General features: G+C 39.5%; 2 protein-coding genes across 2 annotated transcripts in view; both read right to left on the reverse strand.

Annotated features, from left to right (window-relative positions):
- The window catches only part of LOC128534130 (NACHT, LRR and PYD domains-containing protein 12-like), a gene marked incomplete at its 3' end in the record, with an annotated part of 189959 nt that extends 178822 nt beyond the window's left edge, over window positions 1-11137 (reverse strand). The window contains exons 1-3 of the mRNA XM_053508428.1: window positions 11116-11137; window positions 8634-8811; window positions 1058-1231 (exon numbers count right to left, since the gene is read on the reverse strand). Of these exons, the coding sequence (XP_053364403.1) occupies window positions 1058-1231; window positions 8634-8811; window positions 11116-11137 (374 nt within the window). The remainder of the gene's footprint in view (window positions 1-1057; window positions 1232-8633; window positions 8812-11115) is intronic.
- A 6662-nt stretch (window positions 11138-17799) lies between these two features.
- The window catches only part of LOC128534131 (ribonuclease inhibitor-like), a 54789-nt gene continuing 51464 nt past the window's right edge, over window positions 17800-21124 (reverse strand). Inside the window, exons 10-11 of the mRNA XM_053508429.1 lie at window positions 19561-19734; window positions 17800-17977 (exon numbers count right to left, since the gene is read on the reverse strand). Of these exons, the coding sequence (XP_053364404.1) occupies window positions 17800-17977; window positions 19561-19734 (352 nt within the window). The remainder of the gene's footprint in view (window positions 17978-19560; window positions 19735-21124) is intronic.

Below are 21124 nucleotides of genomic sequence, written 5' to 3' on the forward strand. Positions count from 1 at the left end.
GCTGAAGTCAGAGTTCCAGTGAAGTTTCATAGGAGAGAGGAGCATTTCAGGGATTTTAAATCCTGAAGGATCACTGATGGATCTCTAGCAGAGTCCCAGAATGCATTGCTGTTGTACAACAGGTTTGTGTTGTTCTGGAGTTTTTGTCGAAATATGGTACAAAAACATAAACATATAATGTTGCGCATAAAAGTTGGAAAAACAAAGTTGTGACGGGAAATAGGATTGTTTTTGTGGCGTCCATCAGCGAGTAGCATGTTTCGACAGAACACCAGCTATGTGATGACAAGCATGACTGTTAGGGAAGGGAATCACTAGTTGAGTGCACCATCTGTAGGATTATAGAGGAACTGCAACATATTACAGACTCAAATGCAAACATATATAAATAATTTTAAAATAAGTATTTACAATAAATCGATTTGGCAGTCAGCATGGCGATACGCATATGGATTGCTGCATAAAAGAATCATGATACGTAACTGAATTTATTTATTTTTTCTCATCTCTAATGACGTTAGTGGTTAATATCTGTGCAAAATTGATGCTTTGGAAACAGTTCTGTATGAGCGAAGTGTAAGAACAAACAGGTTAGAAGACCGGACTAATTAAAGAACTAAAGCATTGCTGTTTTAAGATAAAGAGGAAACAAGTTAAACCCCACTGGTGGATAACGGGGCAGTGGTGGCTCAAACAGTTACTGATTGGAAGGTCAGGGTTCAAGTTCAACCATCATAGTGTGAAATACACTTTTACTGCCATTATATATTTAATGCATTCTTTGGAAAAAAAACTTTTAAAAAAACATATTATTTTAATCATCAGTGGTAGGTTTCTCATCTGCCATGCGGAAGGCCTGGTTCTTCAATTCCCAGCCAAACCCCAAACCCCAGTCACTGGATGCAGTGCTGGTCCCAAGCCCGGATATAATGGGAGGGTTACAGCAGGAAGAGCATTGACATTGATAATAAACCTAAAACTTCTGCTTAAGTCTCACTATTAGAGAATGTGTCTTACTGAGGAGCAGGTCATGTGACTCTCAGAGAGATGATCTTACCTCAGTGTCTCCAGTTTACAGAGAGGATTCTCCAGTACAGCACAGAGACACTTCACTCCTGAGTCTCCTACATGATTATGGGACAGATCCAGGTCTCTCAGGTGTGAGGGGTGTGATCTCAGAGCTGAAGTCAGAGCAGCACAGCCTTCATCTGAGACATCACACGAATCTAACCTGTAGAGACACAATGACACTCTTCACTGTTTTGATCTCAGGCAGAGGAGCAGCTCTGATTTTGCTCTGGTTGTAGACAGTTTGTCTTGTTGTGGACTAAGGAATAGGGAGGCTAAAAGGGGATTCAGGATTTTTCTCCACTGGAATTTTGATCCCCCCGATTCTCATTTTTTTTCAACCAAAACTTTTGTTCCACTCAAGTTAAAAAAGAAAAGAAAAAAGTGTCTCTGTGTAACAGCTAGAATCAACACGTTAGGTTTATTTTACTAAATCAGTAAGTTATATTCCAATTAGGAGAGCATCCTGAACTATAGAAGAGCTCTCAGTGCTGCTAGGTCAATGTATCTCTCCACTCTTATAGAAAATAACAAAAATAATCCTAGATTTTTATTTAATACCATAGCTAAATTATCTAAAAACAAGACCACTGCAGAAATGTCCACAACAACAACATACAGTAGTGAGGATTTCATGAACTTTTTCAATAACAAAATCATAAATATTAGGCAAAAAATTCAGGCTTTAAAACCAGACAATTTAAGTGATACAGATGATAAATTAATCACATCACATCAGAACCTAGAATACTTTACTCCCCTTGAAGCGAGTGAACTAATTTCACTCATCTCCTCTTCAAAATCATCAACCTGTGAATTAGATCCTATACCGACACATTTTCTCAAGAAGATAGTTGCAGCAATAACAGAACCCCTGTTAAAAGTAATTAACTGTTCACTCAGCAGTGGGTATGTTCCTAAATCCCTTAAATTAGCAGTTATTAAACCACTAATCAAAAAACCTGACCTTGACCCCTGTCAGCTTTTCAATTACAGGCCGATATCAAACCTCCCGTTTATCTCTAAAATTCTGGAAAAGGTAGTATCACAACAGCTATGTTCATATATACATAGAAATGGCATACATGAACTGTATCAGTCAGGATTTAGGCCTCATCACAGCACAGAGACAGCACTCGTTAAAGTAGTAAATGACCTCCTAGTGGCCTCTGATCAGGGTTGTGTCACTATACTTGTGTTACTCGACCTCAGTGCAGCTTTTGACACTATTGATCATGGTATTCTTCTTCACAGATTAGAAAATGTAGTAGGAATTAAGGGAACGGCCCTCTTATGGCTCAGATCCTATTTGACTGATCGTTATCAGTTTGTAGATTTAGATGGTGACCATTCCTCATGTTCTCAAGTTGAGTTTGGTGTTCCACAGGGTTCTGTTTTAGGCCCACTGCTTTTTTCCCTTTACATGCTTCCTCTAGGTAACATAATTCGTAAACATGGTATTAGTTTTAATTGTTATGCTGATGACACACAAGTATACGTTTCAGCAAAACCAGATGAGAAAAACCAGCTTACTAAAGTTGAGCAATGTGTGCAGGACATAAGAGATTGGATGTTAATTAATTTCCTTCGTCTTAATCCTGATAAAACAGAAGTTCTAGTCATAGGACCACAAGCAGCTAGAAGTAAGCTTTCTGATCACACTGTGATTTTAAATGGCCTTTCTGTTACATCAAGTACAACAGTAAAAGACCTCGGTGTGATTATAGATTCCAGCCTTTCATTTGAAGCACATGTAGATAATACTACCAGGATAGCATTCTTTCACCTCAGAAATATTGCCAAGATAAGAAATATATTGTCACTAAACGATGCAGAAAAACTAGTTCATGCTTTTATCACATCTAGGTTGGATTATTGTAACGCCTTACTGTCTGGTTGTTCAACTAGGTGCTTAAACAAGCTTCAATTAGTCCAGAATGCAGCAGCGAGAGTCCTCACTCGAACCAGAAGATATGAGCACATCACCCCTATCTTATCTACATTGCATTGGCTTCCTGTGAAATTTCGCATCGATTTTAAAATACTACTCTTGACGTATAAAGCATTAAATGGTCTCGCGCCGCAGTATCTGAGTGAACTGCTAGTGTCTTACAATCCGCCACGCCTACTTCGATCAAAGGATGCAGGCTGCTTGTCAGTACCGCGTATTATTAAAACTACAGCAGGGGGCAGAGCTTTTTCTTACAAAGCCCCAAAGTTATGGAATAGTCTTCCAAATAGTGTTCGGGACTCAGACACAGTCTCAGTGTTTAAGTCCAGGCTAAAAACCTATTTATTTAGCCAAGCATTTTTATAAATAGATTAGCCTTAGGTAAAGGAGCAGATCTGGGGGACTCATGGACGTAGAGTATTAGGTGAACTGGTATGTTTGGATGCTGTCTTCCCCAATCTCATTGATCACTCAGGTTTGTTGACGGTGAGGTGATTGGCTGCCTTACATCTCTGAAAGCCCTCATGTTTGTGTTTCCTTCTGGCTCTCCCTTTTTAGTTATGCTGTCATAGTTAGTCGGAGTCTCTGCTTGCACTCTGCACTAAATATACATTCACTTTTTGCATTGTTCGACTGTGACCATACCTAACTGTTATCTCTCCATCTCTTTGCTCTCTCCTTTTCTGCTCTCTCCTCTCTCTCTCTCTCTCTCTCTCTCCCTCTCTCCTTTTTCCTCTACCTATTTCTCTGTCGAGCTATACATGTCGCTCCTGAGCTGCCAGTGATCCAGGCCCCCTTTGCCCGCTGGACCTCTCTAACTCATCCTGAAGTCCTGCTTCTGGTTGGAGATCTCATCACATTGATGCCCCCGTGTGGTCTGCCTGGAATGCGTGTGGTGACTGGGGTTGGTTCCACTTTTCCATGAAGGTGGTCCTGTCCTCGACTGATGCAGACAGCTGTTCTCTGAGGACCTGTGACTTCAGTCGCTCAATAGTTCAGGACTGGAATTTTTCACAGTCTACCTGAGCCTCCAGGAATAAACTGGACTTTAATCTTACACATCTCCTCTTATACTGAACTTTCAGTCTCGCATATTATTATGCACATCAATCCCTGCTATCTGTTTCACCCAGATGAGGATGGGTTCCCTGTTGAGTCTGGTTCCTCTCAAGGTTTCTTCCTATTACCATCTCAGGGAGTTTTTCCTTGCCACTGTCGCCGTCGTCCTAGGCTTGCTCATCAGGGACAATCATATAATTTTGATTCATACACATTCACATTTCATACAAACGTAATTCTTTTAATTGTGTAAAGCTGCTTTGTGATGATGTAAATCGTTAAAAGCGCTATACAAATAAAATTGAATTGAACTGAATTGAATTACAACTGTACTGTACTGTACACACCTGTCTCGATTCACACAGTAGTATATATGTGTGTGTGTGTGTGTGTGTGTGTGTGTGTGTGTGTGTAAGAAATTTACCTCATTCGGATTATAAAATAACACAAACTAACACATGCAGTGATAAAGTCTATACTCGCTGCTAAACGAAAGAACAGAAGAAAGTGTAAGAGTTCGACGCGTGCGCACTGAGGGACACGGAGAGCATGAAAAGGAGCCAATCAGAAACAGGTTGTCAGCATGTACCCCCTCCAGCTTCTGATTGGCTGGTACTGTCCCTCCTCTAGCATCTGATTGGATGAAATTACAGTGTGATCTGAATGCAGGGAAACACATGCACGTGAATCTCCGTCAGAAATGAGATGCGTCTATACATCAATCAAGATCAAGATTTTTTTCCTGATCGTTTATTATTATGACCTGGAGGTGGATTAGATCATGTTTTGGTATTACTGGTTTAATATATATAATATAATCTTACCTCAGTGTCTCCAGTTTACAGAGAGGATTCTCCAGTAGAGCAGAGAGACACTTCACTCCTGAGTCTCCTACATTATTATAGGACAGATTCAGCTTTCTCAGGTGTGAGGGGTTTGATCTCAGAGCTGAAGTCAGAGCAGCACAGCCTTTAACTGAGACACCACAATCAATCAGCCTGTAGACACAACAACACACTCCATAAGCTTTTTCATCTTGCTTTCAGATTCACTTTGAAGATAGTGTGAATGTAAAATGAGTTTATTTTTTAGATTGACAGTTTAATTAGTTTCTCTCATCTGTTGTGTGTGATATTAAACCATCAGCAGCTGAAGCTAAAACAGGGAACAGACTGACTATGACCTTTAATCAGAGCAAGACAAAGAGAGTTTTATTTTAGTCTCCAGTGTTGGGGAAGTTATTTAAAAAAGTAATCTACTACAAATTACTAATTACTACTTTAAAATTGTAATTTGATTACGTTACTGATTATTACATGTAAAAAGTACTCAGATTATTAATTACGTTACTTTAAAAACATCTGCATGCGTCTATAATGGGCGTGCGCCTCAACCTGTTGTCGCTCCTCGTTCACTCCATAGGCTCCCTAGGTATGCGCCCCATCCCTGCTGCTACAGTATGACCTCCAGGTGAAGAAATTAAAGTAAGTATAAAAGACTCTACAAGTATAAATCCACTAACATGGCCTGTAGATCCGCTACTACTAGAGAGGATTGATGCAGCCTAGTTTGTACCATAGCAATGATTTATAACCAAAGTTCTTCCTTTGTACGACTTTTTTGGAGCAAGCCATTTCTATTCATTTATTTATTCAACTTTCTTTAATTCTCTAATCTTGCTTTCTCAGTTCTTTTTCACATGGTTAATGTCTCCTAGGTCCACTCCCAGATATTTAAGACTCTCCCTTTAAGTGTCTTCATGCTAAGTTGTTTAGAAGCTTGGTATTGATGGACCAAAGGTTTTACTTTTTATCTTAAACAGCAAAGTTCCTATGGCTAGTGAGTATAGCATGCTGGACCGACCAGCTCTGACTAATACCCCTATAGACTTTAAAAGGTTCACATAAACCACTGTTAGCTTTCACTGCACTCTTAATGTCACTGGACAGAACCTTGAGCACAGCTGTGAAGCCCAGGTTAACCCAGGAGGTTCTTCTTCACCATGAACATGAATCATTTTATATTAGCCACTCCCAAAGCTCTCTGTGACAGGTACATTGTTTTTTTTTCAGCCTAATGATGACCTCATCACTTGGACAGGCTTTTCATGTTGAAGGTTTGAATGAACAGCTACCAAATGCAAATGTAACACTCAGAACCGCCTACAGCCCTTTGATCTGCTTAATTAATCATGGAGTAATAAGGGAACCGGCCGCACCTGTCCATGTAACTACTTGTCAGCCTAACCTTAACCCTAATCCTAACCCTAGTGTCTTTAGGAAGATTACACTAGCACTGTTCATTCATGAAGCTGACATGATGTAACTGCACCGACTACATTCCCTCCTGCTGAGCAGCGTTCTTACACACTCATTGTACACACAACACTCACACCTTGTCAGATTGTTATCCCTTCATGAACACTGGTGTCTGAAATGCACACTTTTCCGCACGATCTGCAGACTCTACTCCTGTAGCAGAAAGTCTCAGTGCCACAGGTGAAGAATGCCAGCCCCTGACCCCCCGGCATTAGAGCTATTACAGCAGGCCGAGTGGGTGACGACTCGGCGGCATACCCCCTCAGTCAAAGCTAACGCTAAGGCTAGCCCACCCGGAGCACACCTCCTCCACACTTCACGTGTCCAACAGGTTTTCTCTCCTCAGTGATGCACCCACTGTGAAACCTGAGGCACATTAAATTAGCCAGGCCTTTAGGGGTTCAGCAGCAGTGGTTAGGTGTTAGGTAATTAAATTACTAAATTTATTTACCCAACACCAGGAGCCAGAGCACCGGATATAGCAGGTAATCTTAGGGCTCTAGGACAGCATAGGCTCTCTAAGATAGTGATACATTCAGGAGCTACTGATATACACCTTCATCAATCAGAGGTTAGTAAGAGTAACTTATCTGAGGTGTTTAAATTAGCGGAGGTGATGTCTGATGTCCGATGTCTCTGGCCCCATCCCAATGTTATATGGTGACAGCTTACAGCAGGTTATGGTCGCTAAACCGCTGGATGTCCAGGTGGTGCTCCGAAAATAATGTGGGCTTTATAGATAATTGGAAGACCTTTAAGGGCAAAGCTGGCCTGTTAGGGCGGGACGGTGTCCATCCCACTCGGGAAGGTGCTGCTCTCATTTCCTGTAGTATAGCTCATAGTCTCAGAAGAGGCCCAGTTAAATCGGTGACAATCCAGAGCCCAGGCCAGGGAGCAGACAGACAGGCTAAACCAACCGTCTGCTAGCTGCATAGAGTCGTCACTCAGGGTTCATCATATTAAACATACTGTGTCTCTTCCCCAAGCTAAGCAAAACTTTAGAAAGACCCAGAAAGTCTGTTTTAGTAATTTAATTAACATAAATACCACAAATTCAGATCACACTAAATACACAGACAGCACCTCTGATCTGAAGCTAGGACTGTTAGATATTAGATCTCTCACATCTAAAGCAGTTATTGTTAATGAAACTATCACAGATCAGGAGTTTGATTTACTCTGTTTAACAGAAACCTGGATTAAACAGGACGAGTATGTAGCTCTAAATGAAGCTAGTCCTCCTGGATACAGCTACATACACCAGCCTCGGCTAACTGGTAGAGGAGGAGGCGTCACAGTTATTCACAATGATAATCTGACTATCATATAAAAGCGTGGACACGAATTTAAATCCCTTTCAGTTATGTCGTCATAGTTAGTCAGAGAGAGGCTCCTTTCACACTAGAGATTCAGGCATGAATGTGAGTATGATGATCTTACCACAGACTATGCGGTTTACAGAGAGGATTCTCCAGGACAGTGGAAAGAGACTTCATTCCTGAGTCTCCTACATTATTCTTCGACAGATCCAGGTCTCTCAGGTGTGAGGGGTTTGATCTCAGAGATGAAATCAGAGCAGCACAGCCTTCATCTGAGACACCACAATCATGCAACCTGTAGAGAAACACAATGACACACTCTTCATCAACAGATGTTTATATTGGCTTAGGATTTACTTTAAAAAAAAAAAGTGTTTTTAAATGTGTTTTTAAGAAGCTTTTAAAATCTTTCATTTTAGAAAAGGATATACACCGTTTTTTTTTTTTTTACAGCTTTTTGCTCCAACTTATAAATTTGGTCAATAAAGAGCAAGACGGAGGTGACTGTGGTGAGGACAAAGCTCCCTGAGATGGCATAAGGAAGAAACCATTAAGAGGAACCAGACTTAGAAGAGAACCAATGTATATTTGGGTGATACCAGAGAGTGCAACAATAAATAAATTATTCCATGTTAGATGATCAAAACGGTTTAGTCCCAAAACTCCTCAAAGCTAAAATGTCCAAAGCTATTTTTAAGGTTAATATGTGAAACTGTCCTAAATAAAGTGGGAAGGCGAGCAAGAGGGTCGTTCTGAACATTTTCTCCAAAAAATCAAACAGTAAGCAGCGTCAACTGGCCCATGGGGGAAATCTGGGTGTGAGTAATGTCGAACCCAAAACCTCTGCTTCAGTCTCACTGTTAGAGAATGTGTGTTACTGAGGAGCAGGTCATGTGACTCTCAGAGAGATGATCTTACCTCAGATTCTCCACTTTAAAGTGAGGATTCGCCAGTAGAACAGAGAGATCCTTCACTACTGAGTCTTCCACTTTATTCCTGGACAGATCGAGTGTTTCCAGGGTCAGATGCACTTCTCTCAGTCCTGAGGATTCTGAGCTGAACAGTGACACCAGAGCTGACACACCGTTCACTCCAACTGAACCACAACTGATTCTGGGAAAAAATAAAAGGGACTAACATTATTTGTGATTGTATAAATAGGTTTAAATCATTTTAATTTCACATCATTATTCATTATTCACATTTTATGGATGAAATTATGCCTAAATATGATCGCGTTCTTATTGTAGGAGATTTTAATGTTCATGTATGCTGCCCTGATAAGCCAATGGCAAAGGATTTTTTAAACCTCATTGACTCTTTTAATCTTGTGCAGTGGGTATCTGGTCCTACTCATGAACGCGGACACACGCTTGATCTTGTTTTATCATACGGTTTATCTGTTCTTAACTTGGAGATCTGTGAGGCAGTGCTTTCTGATCATATGCCTGTACTGTTTGAGGTTGATCTTGCATACACTACAGTTAAACCTCGCGCTGTTGTTCGGCGCTGTCGTAATATCAACTCTACTACTGCTGCTCAGTTTTCTGCCGTTTTTACTCAGAACTGTCCTGTTCCTGATGCTATGTGTAACAGTACTGAGGAGATTAGCTCATGGTTTCATTCTGCTTGCCAAACAGTTCTGGACACCGTGGCTCCCTTAAAAACTAGGCACCAAAAAATTAGGTCTGAGCCCTGGTTGAACGATGTGACGCGTGCAGTTAGACGCGAGTGCCGTAGAGCTGAGCGTAAATGGAAAAAGGACAAATTGCAGGTGTCATTTCAAATTTTACGCGACTGTTGGAGTCGTTATCAGAAAACTGTGAAGGATGCCAAGAGCAATTATTTCTTTGATATTGTTCTATCATGCTGTCATAAACCCCGTGTATTGTTTAAGACTATTGACTCGTTACTCAATGCTCCGCAGACGAACTGTATTGAGTCTTCCCCAGTCGTTTGCGAAGATTTTCTTAACTTTTTTATTGATAAGGTCTCTGCTGCTAGGGCCCTAATATCATCCCCAGCGTTAATTCATGACCCCTCTGTCTCGGTTCCTTGCCGTGCTGTTTTTGATAAGTTTGAGCCTATGACTATGTTATCTTTACAGGAGATTGTTGGGCATTTGAAGCCCTCTGGTTCTCCTTATGATGTTGTTCCTCCTCGGCTGTTTAAAGAAGTGTTTCCTACTGTTGGCCCAGCTGTTCTTGCTCTTGTTAACAGTAGTCTCTCTTCAGGTCTGGTACCTAAAACTTTTAAACATGCTGTAATCCAACCTCTCATTAAAAAACCTGTTTTAGATCCCACAGTTCTCGAGAACTACAGACCTATTTCGAAACTTCCCTTTCTTTCTAAAGTGATTGAGAAGATTGTGTACAGTCAATTAATTGCTTTTCTGGAAAAGTATAATATTTTAGAAGTTTTTCAATCTGGTTTTAAAACCTTGCACAGCACTGAGTCAGCTTTGTTAAAAGTGTTTAATGATATATTTTTAGCCACTGACTCCGGTGACTGTGCTGTTCTCGTCCTCTTAGATCTAACTGCTGCATTTGACACAGTGGATCATGAAATTCTGCTTTCTCGTTTGGAGCAGTGGGTGGGCATTAGGGGCATAGCATTGGAGTGGTTCCGATCCTACCTGGCGAACCGAACCGTCTGTGTGTCCCTTGGTGATTGTGTGTCCTCCTTTGCTCCTCTACTACATGGGGTGCCACAGGGATCAGTTTTAGGCCCCCTTCTCTTTTCAATCTATCTGCTTCCACTTGGCTCCATTCTTAGAAAGCATGGCATCTCATTCCACTGTTACGCTGATGATAGTCAGATCTATTTTCCTCTTAAAAAGAAAAATGCCTACTCGGTGAGACCTTTACTTAGGTGTTTTGAGGAAATAAAGTCCTGGTTGACCCTCAATTTTTTACAACTTAATGAAAAAAAGACAGAGGTGATGGTCTTTGGGGGATCTTCTGAGAACCCTTTTGTGGATCTGGGTTCTTTGTCCCAGTATGAAAAACCAGTCATCTCAAATTTAGGTGTCAAAGTGGATGCGGATCTTAGGTTTGACAGTCAGATTAGGGATGTTGTTAAATCAAGCTTCTTTCAATTGAGAAATCTGGCTAAAATAAAATCTGCTATCCCTAGGGAGCATTTTGAGACAGTAATTCATGCTTTTGTCACCACTCGAATTGATTACTGTAATGCACTCTATGTGGGGGTTAATGCTTCCTCCATTGCTCAACTTCAGCGAGTACAAAATGCTGCCGCACGTCTTTTAACTGGCCCACGGAAGTATGAGCACATTTCCCCAATTTTAGCCTCACTTCCCTGGCTCCCTGTATATTTGAGGGTTCATTTTAAAATTCTCCTGTTTGCTTTTAAAGCATTAAATGGTCTAGCCCCGACCTACCTGTCTGAGCTGCTTCACCCATATTCGCCCTACCGCTCTCTTAGGTCAGCTGATCAGCTGCTCCTGTGTGTGCCGAAAACTAAGCGTAAGCTTAGAGGGGATCGGGCTTTCGCTGTTGCAGCTCCAACAAGGTGGAATAAATTGCCTTTGCACATTAGACAGGCTTCTTCCCTTGCTGTTTTTAAATCTCTTCTCAAAACCCATTTTTTTTCCATAGCCTTTAATGACTTGCGAGATGCTGGCATTTGATTCATTTGTTTTACTTTACTTATCTTATTTACTCTACTTTGTGTCATTTGTTCTTATTATATAGTTGCTGTTTTTTTTTAATTTTTTTTTATATGTCTTTTATTTGATTCTGTACAGCACTTTGGTCCAGTGTGGGTTGGAAAGTGCTTTATAAATAAAGTTGGTATGGTATGGTATGGTATTATTATCATCACCAATCATTATTTTCATTTAAATCTGTAAAGGGTCGACTTTTATTGATGTCACTTACAATATCCACTAAACCTTGTGCTTTTGTAAAAATAAAATAAACAGGGTTCGCTTTCAGTCGTCTCAGTCTCCAGCAATATCTTTCTGAAACACGTCGCTGAAATGAACTCAAACTCTACAAATACTGCACACACACACACACACACACACACACACACACGAGAAATATATCTATAGAAAGATTCACTTAAAAGTGTCTAATTTTAAATTAAACTTCAGTCAGAAATAATTAATCAGTTTATTTTATCCGTATGAATCCAAGGAGAGGTACAATCTTTATGTGATAATGACCACGCCCCTAACACACACACACAGACACACGCACAGACACGCACAGACACGCACACGCGCACACACACTCACACGCACACGCACACACACACTCACACACACGAGAAATATATCTATAGAAAGATTCACTTAAAAGTGTCTAATTTTAAATTAAACTTCAGTCAGAAATAAATATTCAATTTATTTAATCCGTATGAATCCAAGGAGAGGTACAAACTAATGACCACGCCCCTAACACACACACACAGACTCACCTACACACACACACACACAGACTCACACACACACTCACCTACACACACAGACTCACCTACACACACAGACTCACCTACACACACACACTCACACACACACTCACACACACACTCACACACACTCAAACACACTCAAACACACTCAAACACACACACACACAGATTGAGTTTTCTGAGCGTTTGGAAGATGTTGCGCTCTACAGAATGTTCTGGAAAGTGGGAGGAGTTTAGCTTTTCCTCAGAACAACACTGACTCAGACAGAGAATGTGTGTGTTTTAAAGATTGTTTTTTGCTCCAGCTGATGTTTAAAGTGGATGGACACACGATAAGTCTCTGTCTGCACCTGTGACTGTGTACAAGCAGCACATGGACTGACCTCGGGGGACAGGAGTGTGTTCCCACTGCTGCTCACAGGGTGTGTGTGTGTGTGTGTGTGGAAATGCAGGTGTGTGATGTTCACTTGTGTCTTCAGTTAAACTGGAGCTGCTTTTCGAGTGTAACACAGAGATGTATGACTGTGTGTAGGGTGTAAGAGTCGGCTTTTACAAACATAACACCCTTTTTCCATCGTGCACTGGTTCCTGTCTGCACTGTTTGATCCTGAATGTAAGTTTTTTCACGGCCATATTCATGTCATAAACGTGTCTCTGTGTATAAGATCATCTGTGTCCCTCTCCACTCAATCCTGGACATTTTTATTATACACACACACACACACACACACACACACACACACACACACACACACACACACACTGCTTTATCAGGAAACTTAACAAGAAAAGTTACTTTGCGACAATGACAATTGTTAAAAGCGCTATACAAATAAAATTAAATTGAATTGAATAAATGATCAGTCTTAAACTTTTTCAACATTTATGTAAAGAGATAAGTGATGTGTTAATGACTTATTTGTTGTGGACTGAGGAACACACACCAAGTCATTAGAATGTCTTTCACTTACATTCTCAACAGAATCTATCAGAATTAACACAATGATTTATTCAGTATTGACCAGAACAAATGTGTCTGTGTTTAATTAATACACAATGTGTTTATTATTATGACCTGGTGGATCATTAGACAGTTCTATTATTAATATTTTAAAATGTGATCTTACTTCAGTCTCTCCAGTTTACAGAGAGGATTCTGCAGTACAGCAGAGAGACACTTCACTCCTGAGTCTCCTACATTATTCCAGGACAGATCCAGGTCTCTCAGGTGTGAGGGGTTTGATCTCAGAGCTGAAGTCAGAGCAGCACAGCCTTCATCTGAGACACCACAATTATACAACCTGTAGAGACACAATGACACACACTTTATCAACAGATTTTAATCCTGGTTTAAGACTTACTTTAAAGACGATGTGGTTATAAAATGAGCTCATTATTCACATTGACATGGAGATTTAATATTCAACATACAAAGAACTTTATAAATCTCACAGGGAAATTGCTTAAATATCACCTGATTATTCTAATTAACAATGTAATTTAAATGATCAGACTGAGTGGTATATTTATTTTCTCTTATCCATTGTATACAGATTTATTTTAATGCAGAATCAAGAAAGTAAACGCCAGAAAACTGTGTGAATAACAAATACTAGCATGAATGAAAAGATATGATGTAAAAGGTATAAAACATTCATTAAAAAGGAATAACATTCACATCTGTTTTAAATCAGATGATTTATTGGTAAATAAAATGTTCCTGAATGATAAAACTCATGGAGTGTAAAAATGTCTACAAATTGAGTTCATCAGCTTCTGCAGGTTTAACTTCACAGAGAATAACAGTTCTACAGGAGAATGAGATGAAAACAGAGGATCAGAGGTGCTGAGCTTTTAGTGCATTTTAAAAAGGATCTGACAAAAAGTGTGGAAAAATCAGAAGTGTTTTCAGTTTTACATGTTATTTTGTCTCCTCTCTAAACCAGGTGTACATTAGCAGCGTGTGTTGGAAGCAGGTCCCAGGTCCCCAGTGTTCATGAGAACTTGAGCTACTTTTGACTCACCAGTGTGGACTAATTGTAGTTCTGACATTTTTATGTACATTAACTATATCATCTGATCATACACACTAATAAGAACCTTTGAGCTTTGATTACAAAGTGTAATGTGGTGTCCAGATAAAGTGCAAAAATTATTCCTCATGCTCCCTAAACCTCGCTTTTACCATCTAGTCACTCAATCTACTGGTTAAGATGTTAGACTAATGATCAGAAGGTCTCAGGTTTAAACCCCAGCACCAACAAGTTGCCACTGTTGGGCTCTGGAGCAAAGCCTTAACCGTCAACTGTTCAGATGTGCATTGACAAAAAATGTAAGATGTTCTCTATAAGGCATCTGTCAAATGCCATAAATGAAAATGTAATGTAAATCTGAGTCCTGGAATATGGCCGTACCATCAGGAAGAAAAACTCCACGGATGTGATAACCTGGTCATTCAGTACATTCACATTACTGAGTCTAAACATGAGCAACTGATCAACCCCAGATCATAACACTGTCTCCAGAGGCTTGTACAGTGGACACTATGCATGATGGGAGCATCGCTTCATGTCCTTCCCTTCTTACCCTGACACGATCCTAACACTATCCTGATCTTATTTAGTTTCTCCCGTATACAGTCTGCAATATTAAACAAACAGCAGCTGTTCTTGCCTGTAAATTTTATTCTTTAATCTGAGAGAGAGAGAGAGAGAGAGAGAGAGAGATAGAGAGAGAGACAGACAGAAGTGTCTGGGGTAAAGGAGAGGATTTTTATCTCTGTGCAACATTAAATAATGTTAGAACACAGATGGAACTAAAAAAATATTCTAAAACAGCATAAAGACTATTTATTTAATAAAGATTCAGATGATATAAAATATAGTGACATTTCCAGAAACTGGTTTTATTTCCTAACCCGGTAATCTGTTTATTGGAACTAAAGAGAAAAGTACAATTTCATTATCATGGGAATAAATGATCAGTCTTACACATTTTCAACATTTATCCGAAGAGATAAGTGATGTGTTAATGACTTATTTGTTGTGGACTAAGGAACACACACCAAGTCATTAGAATGTCTTTCACTTACATTCTCAACAGAATCTATCAGAATTAACACAATGATTTATTCAGTATTGACCAGAACAAATGTGTCTGTTTTTAATTAATACACAATGTGTTTATTATTATGACCTGGTGGATCATTAGACAGTTCGATTATTAATATTTTAAAATGTGATCTTACTTTAGTGTCTCCAGTTTACAGAGAGGATTCTCCAGTAGAGCAGAGAGACACTTCACTCCTGAGTCTCCTACATCATTACAGGACAGATCCAGGTCTCTCAGGTGTGAGGGGTTTGATCTCAGAGCTGAAGTCAGAGCAGCACAGCCTTTATCTGAGACACCACAATTATACAACCTGTAGAGACACAACGACACACACTTTATCAACAGATTTTAATCTTGGTTTAAAACTTACTTTAAAGACGATGTGTTTGTAAAATGAGCTCATTAATTGACATGGAGATTTAATATCATTTGATTAACAAATCTAATTAACAATGTAAATAAAATAATCATACTGAGAGTTATATTTAGTTTCTCTTATCTATTGTGTACAGAATTATTTTATTGCAGAATTAAAGAAGTAAAATTCAAAATCGTGATGAAAACCAAATACTATCATAAATAAAAAATACACCACAAAACAATAGGACACTTATTTTAAAGAAAATTAACATTCATGTCTGTTTTAAGCCAGAACACTTGGTGATAATTTGTTGGTAAATTATTTTTTCCTAAATTATTAAACACATTGAGTGAAACAATTGTTCATTTATTAGGTTCATCAGCTTCTGCAGACTTAACTTTACTGAAAATAAAAATTCTATAGGAAAATGATATAAAAACAGAAAATCAGAGGTGCTGAGACTTTTGTGCATTTTAAAGTGTGTCTGGTTACATATTTAAATTCAAATATTATTTGTCACATACAGTCATACACAGTACAATATGCAGTGAAATGCTTAAATGACCTCCAGTGACCTTAAAATGTAAAAACAGTTAACAAGAGATAAATAGAACAAAATATAAAAAACTTTAGGAAAATTATAAGAAATATAAAAAAAAAAGTGCAAATGTGCATGAATGTCTGCGGTATGTGCAACTGTGCATAAGTGTCCATTACAGTGTAGTGTACAACATGCAGAGTGGTTTAGTCCTGTATAATGTTTATAACTGTGAATTGTGCAATGTGCAAAGACGCAGAGATTGTTTAGTCCTGTGTGTTAATCTGGTTGAAAGACTGTATCGCCTGCGGGAAGAAGCTCCTCCTCAGTCTCTCTGTGTTGGCCTTTAGGGAGCGGAATCGCTTTCCTGACCTCAACAGAGAGAACAGTCCATTGTTGGGATGGCTGAGGTCCTTTACGATCTTCCTGGCCTTGGTCCAGCACCGCCTGCTGTAGATCGAGTGCAGGTCAGGGAGCTCGGTGCAGATGATACGCACAGCTGATCGCACCAGCCTCTGTAGAGCTCGTCTGTCCTGCATGGTGCTGTTCCCGAACCAGATTGACATGTTTCCCGTCAGGATGCTCACTATGGTGCAGGAGTAGAAGTTCCTGAGCACCTTAGAGGGCAGTCTGAAGTCTCTTAAGCGTCTGAGGTGGTAGAGACGCTGCCGGGCCACAGCAGGGGACTTAGAACACAACCCTGGGGGGCTCCAGTGCTAAGAGTGAGGGATGAGACATGTCCACCCATCCTTACTAGTTGTGGTTTGCCAGTTAGGAAATTAGAGATCCACTGGCACAGAGATAAATTGAGTTCCAGGTGCTCCAGCTTGGTGGTGAGTGTAGAGGGAATTATGGTGTTAAATGCTGAGCTGTAGACGATGAAGAGCATTTAAACATAATTTCCCCACCTAGTGTCCAGGTGAGTGAGTGATGTGTGGAGGAGGTGAGAGATGGCATCGTCAGTTGAACGATTTGGACGGTAAGCGAACTGTAATGGGTCAAGTGTGTCCGGTAAAGAAGAAATTATGATGTCCTTGACCAGCCGCTCAAAGCAATTCATCACTACTGAGAAGAGGTTGAATATCTCTGTGATCACAGGTGCGAGCTGGTCTGCTGAGATGCCGTCTGGTCCTGCTGATTTCCTGGTGTTCACTCTTCTGAAGGCTCTCCTCACGTCATGCTCGGAGATGATGAACGCGTTTCCGGTGCTGGCAGTGTCTTCCTGTCTGCAGCCGTTAGCACCGCTAGCATGAGCATCGCTATCGTCTTCAGCTGCAGCCTCGAAGCCAAAGACATGTCCGCATTCATCGTACTGGATGTTGGTGCTTTATAGTCCGTTATTGTTGATTCTGCCTAATTTAATAAGGTGTGTGAGATTAGCACTCGTCAGTTTTACATGTTATTTTGTCCTCCTCTCTAAACCAGGTGTACATTAGCACCGTGTGTGTTGGGAGCAGGTGCCAGGTCCCCAGTTTTCATGAGAGCTACTTTTGACTCACCAGTGTGAACTGATTTCTCTCTGTGGGGACTATACAGTCTTTGTAACAAAATCTAACAGCATTCACACACTTTATTGAGAAGATCAGACTGTCAGTAATCAGACTTTTTATTCTAATTTATGTTCTTAAAATAGAATCTTACTTCAGTCTCTCCAGTTTACAGTGAGGATTCTCCAGTAGAACAGAGAGACACTTTACGTCTGAGTCTTCTAGTTTATTCCCTGACAGATCCAGGTCTCTCAGGTCTGAGAGTTTTAATCTCAGAGCTGAAGTCAGAGCAACACAGCCTTCATCTGAGACACCACAACACTCCAACCTGTAGAGACACAATGACACACACTTCATCAACAGATTATCTTGGTTTGAAACTTACTTTAAAGTGGATCAGGTCCCAGGTCGCCAGTGTTCATGAGAACTTGAGCTACTTTTGACTCACCAGTCTGGACTGATTTCTTTGCAGTTGTGATATTTTATGTACATTATTTTAATTGTAAACCTGCACTGTGATCTCCTCTCATACACACACACCTGTTGATCCTGTTCTCACCTTCAGCTTTGTGTTTCTGTCTGACTGTGTTTGAGTCAGTGAGATTATTTATAGGTATTCTTTATTTATAACAAAATGTTGAATAGTACAAGACCATTTTTTTTATCTTAGTGACAAAACTAGTGAGAAAAATTCAATAGACAAAAGACTATAAAAATCATACACACTATTTTGTACAATCCATTATTTCGCTTAAGTGCCTTTAGCTTTGATTATGATACACAATGTGGTGTTTAGTTCATGTTTAAAAATGATTCTTCATGCTCCCAGAACATTTTTTTAAAAGTTGAGTCCTGAAACCCCGATTATAACTTGAAGCCTTTTTTTTCTGATTAGCCTCCCTGATCTCTTAAGGCTACACAGCTGTTTAGTCCCAATCCCTTGGATTGTCCTCACATTGTGTGTGTGAACATGTTCTTGCTTTCACTATTAAACATAGCTGCGGGTTCTACTATTGTTTTTAATAATTTCTTTTCACTAAGGGCTGCACGGTGGTGTAGTGATTAGCACTGTCGCCTTGCAGGGTCCCGGTTCAATTCCCAGCCAGGGTCGATTCCCGTCTGTGTGCATGGAGTTTGCATGTTCTCCCCGTGCTTGGTGGGTTTCCTCCAGGTACTCTGGTTTCCTCCCACAGTCCAAAGACCTGCAGATTAGGCTAACTGGCGTTCCCGAATTGCCCATAGTGTGTGATTGACTGTGAGTGTGTGTGTGAGCCCTGCGAAGGATTGGCACCCTGTCCAGGGTGTACCCCGCCTCGTGCCCTAAATCTCCTGGGATAGGCCCCAGGTCCCTTGTAAAACCGATGAGTGAGTGTTTTCACTAAGTGTTTAAGTGATCTCCCAACACACTCATTCAAGATATTTTTCTGACTGCATTTATTTCTCAAAGATGTTGGTTCACTACGACCTTTTCAGGTTTTAATAATGCATCGGACAGTTCTTAACCCAATTTTAGTAGTTTCAGCTCGTCCTTAGTTGTTTTCTTTGCTTGTCCAGAGTGTCACAAGGAGACGAGTTCATTTACAATCACTCTCATCAACTCATTTGTGACATTTTGTGGACTCAGTCTGACTCCCTGTCTTCTAACTTCACATGGATTTTATATCAACACTTTACTGAAAATAAAACACCTTTTAAACCAATGGAAAAAAATCAGATTATTTAAAATATATTGACATTCTGTAAGATGTTAAAGATTTAAAGATTTTTTTTGTCAATAAATTATTATTAATGTCAATAAAGGTTTTATTTACTAATCTGATATCTTGAGAGAAATGTACACATTAATGTTAAAGGGATTAACAGATCATTCTTACACGTTTGCAACATTAATTAAAAGAGGTCTTTACTTACGTCAGTGTCTGTAGTTTGTAATGTTCATCATCCTTAAGAGCAGAGAGACGCTTCACTCCTGAGTCTCCTACATTATTACAGGACAGATCCAGGTCTCTCAGGTGTGAGGGGTTTGATCTCAGAGCTGAAGTCAGAGCAGCACAGCCTTCATCTGAGACACCACAATTATACAACCTGTAGAGACACAATGACACACACTTCAACAAATGTTTATCTTGGTTTAAGACTTACTTTAAAGATGATGTGTGTGTAAAATGAGCTTATTATTCACAGTGACATGGAGATTTAATATCACCTGATTATTCTAATTAACAATGTAATTAAAATTATTAAACTGAGTGTCACAACTACAAATTGAGTTCATCAGCTTCTGCAGGTTTAACTTTACAGAGAATAAAAGTTCTACAGGAGAATGAGATGAAAACAGAGGATCAGAGGTGCTGAGCTTTTTGTGCATTTTAAAAAAGGATCTGACAAAAAGTGTGTAAAAATCAGAAGTGTGTCTGGTTACATATTCATATAATAAAGTGTGTGAGATTAACACTCATCAGTTTTGTTATTTCGTCCTCCTCTCTAAACCAGGTGTAAATTAGCACCTAATCAAAAACGACATTATTTTAATTATATCTGTATATTAAACATACAGTAGTGATGGTGCACTGTGATCTCCTTTCATACACACACCTACTGATCCTGTTCTCACCTTCAGCTCTGTGTTACTGTAGGAACGTGTTTGAGTCAGTGGGTTTATTCAGAAACTTCATGACAAAATGTTAAATAATTTGAAACTGTTTTAGGATCTTAGTGAAATAACTATTGAGGAAAACTGCATGGTTTTAATCCTGCTCGTCATGTCTACAGCTGCTTTCGGCGACCCTGTTTATAACAACTAGACAGAGACACTGAAAGAACATTCACTCACAGAATAAACAGATTTTTGTTTCCCCTAAAGCAGTGTTTCCCACATCAAGTATACAGAGCTTGTAAACTGTACATTTGGGTTTTCTGATATGTAAAATTAAACTCATCATTACTTTTAGAAAATGTACATTTTATTACAACTGGAATGACAATACAAAAATGTAGAACTAAAAAACAAACACATATTGATATTATGTCCTTGATGTAAAATGTATGTTTGTTGACAGAGAGGGTTTTCATCACGGGTCACTTTATTTAAGACTGTATAGTTAATGTATGTCTTCTTCTTCTTATTATTATTATCATTGTTATTATTATGGTCACACGTGATCTCATACATCTGTTCCATTTCTTGCCTACATGATCCTTTTTACAATTTTTGCTTAGTCGTGTGTGTATAGTTAGTTAAAGTTAAATTTACATTGAGTTCTTTGTATTGAAGATTATATTGTGCTAAAAAATGTAATTCTATATTGCACAATCCTGACTCATATACAGTATATTTATTAAAACATAATAATGCAAAAAATGGCTAAAAATGCTTTGGGGTTTCAGGGCTAGGGCTCTCTGACAAACAGTGCCGTCTACACTAAAGACTGTTTAGTATTTTTATATACTTCATCATATATGAGGAGGGTTAGTA

The sequence above is a fragment of the Clarias gariepinus genome, chromosome 12, assembly GCF_024256425.1.
Source record: "Clarias gariepinus isolate MV-2021 ecotype Netherlands chromosome 12, CGAR_prim_01v2, whole genome shotgun sequence".
Classification (NCBI taxonomy): Eukaryota; Metazoa; Chordata; class Actinopteri; order Siluriformes; family Clariidae; genus Clarias; species Clarias gariepinus.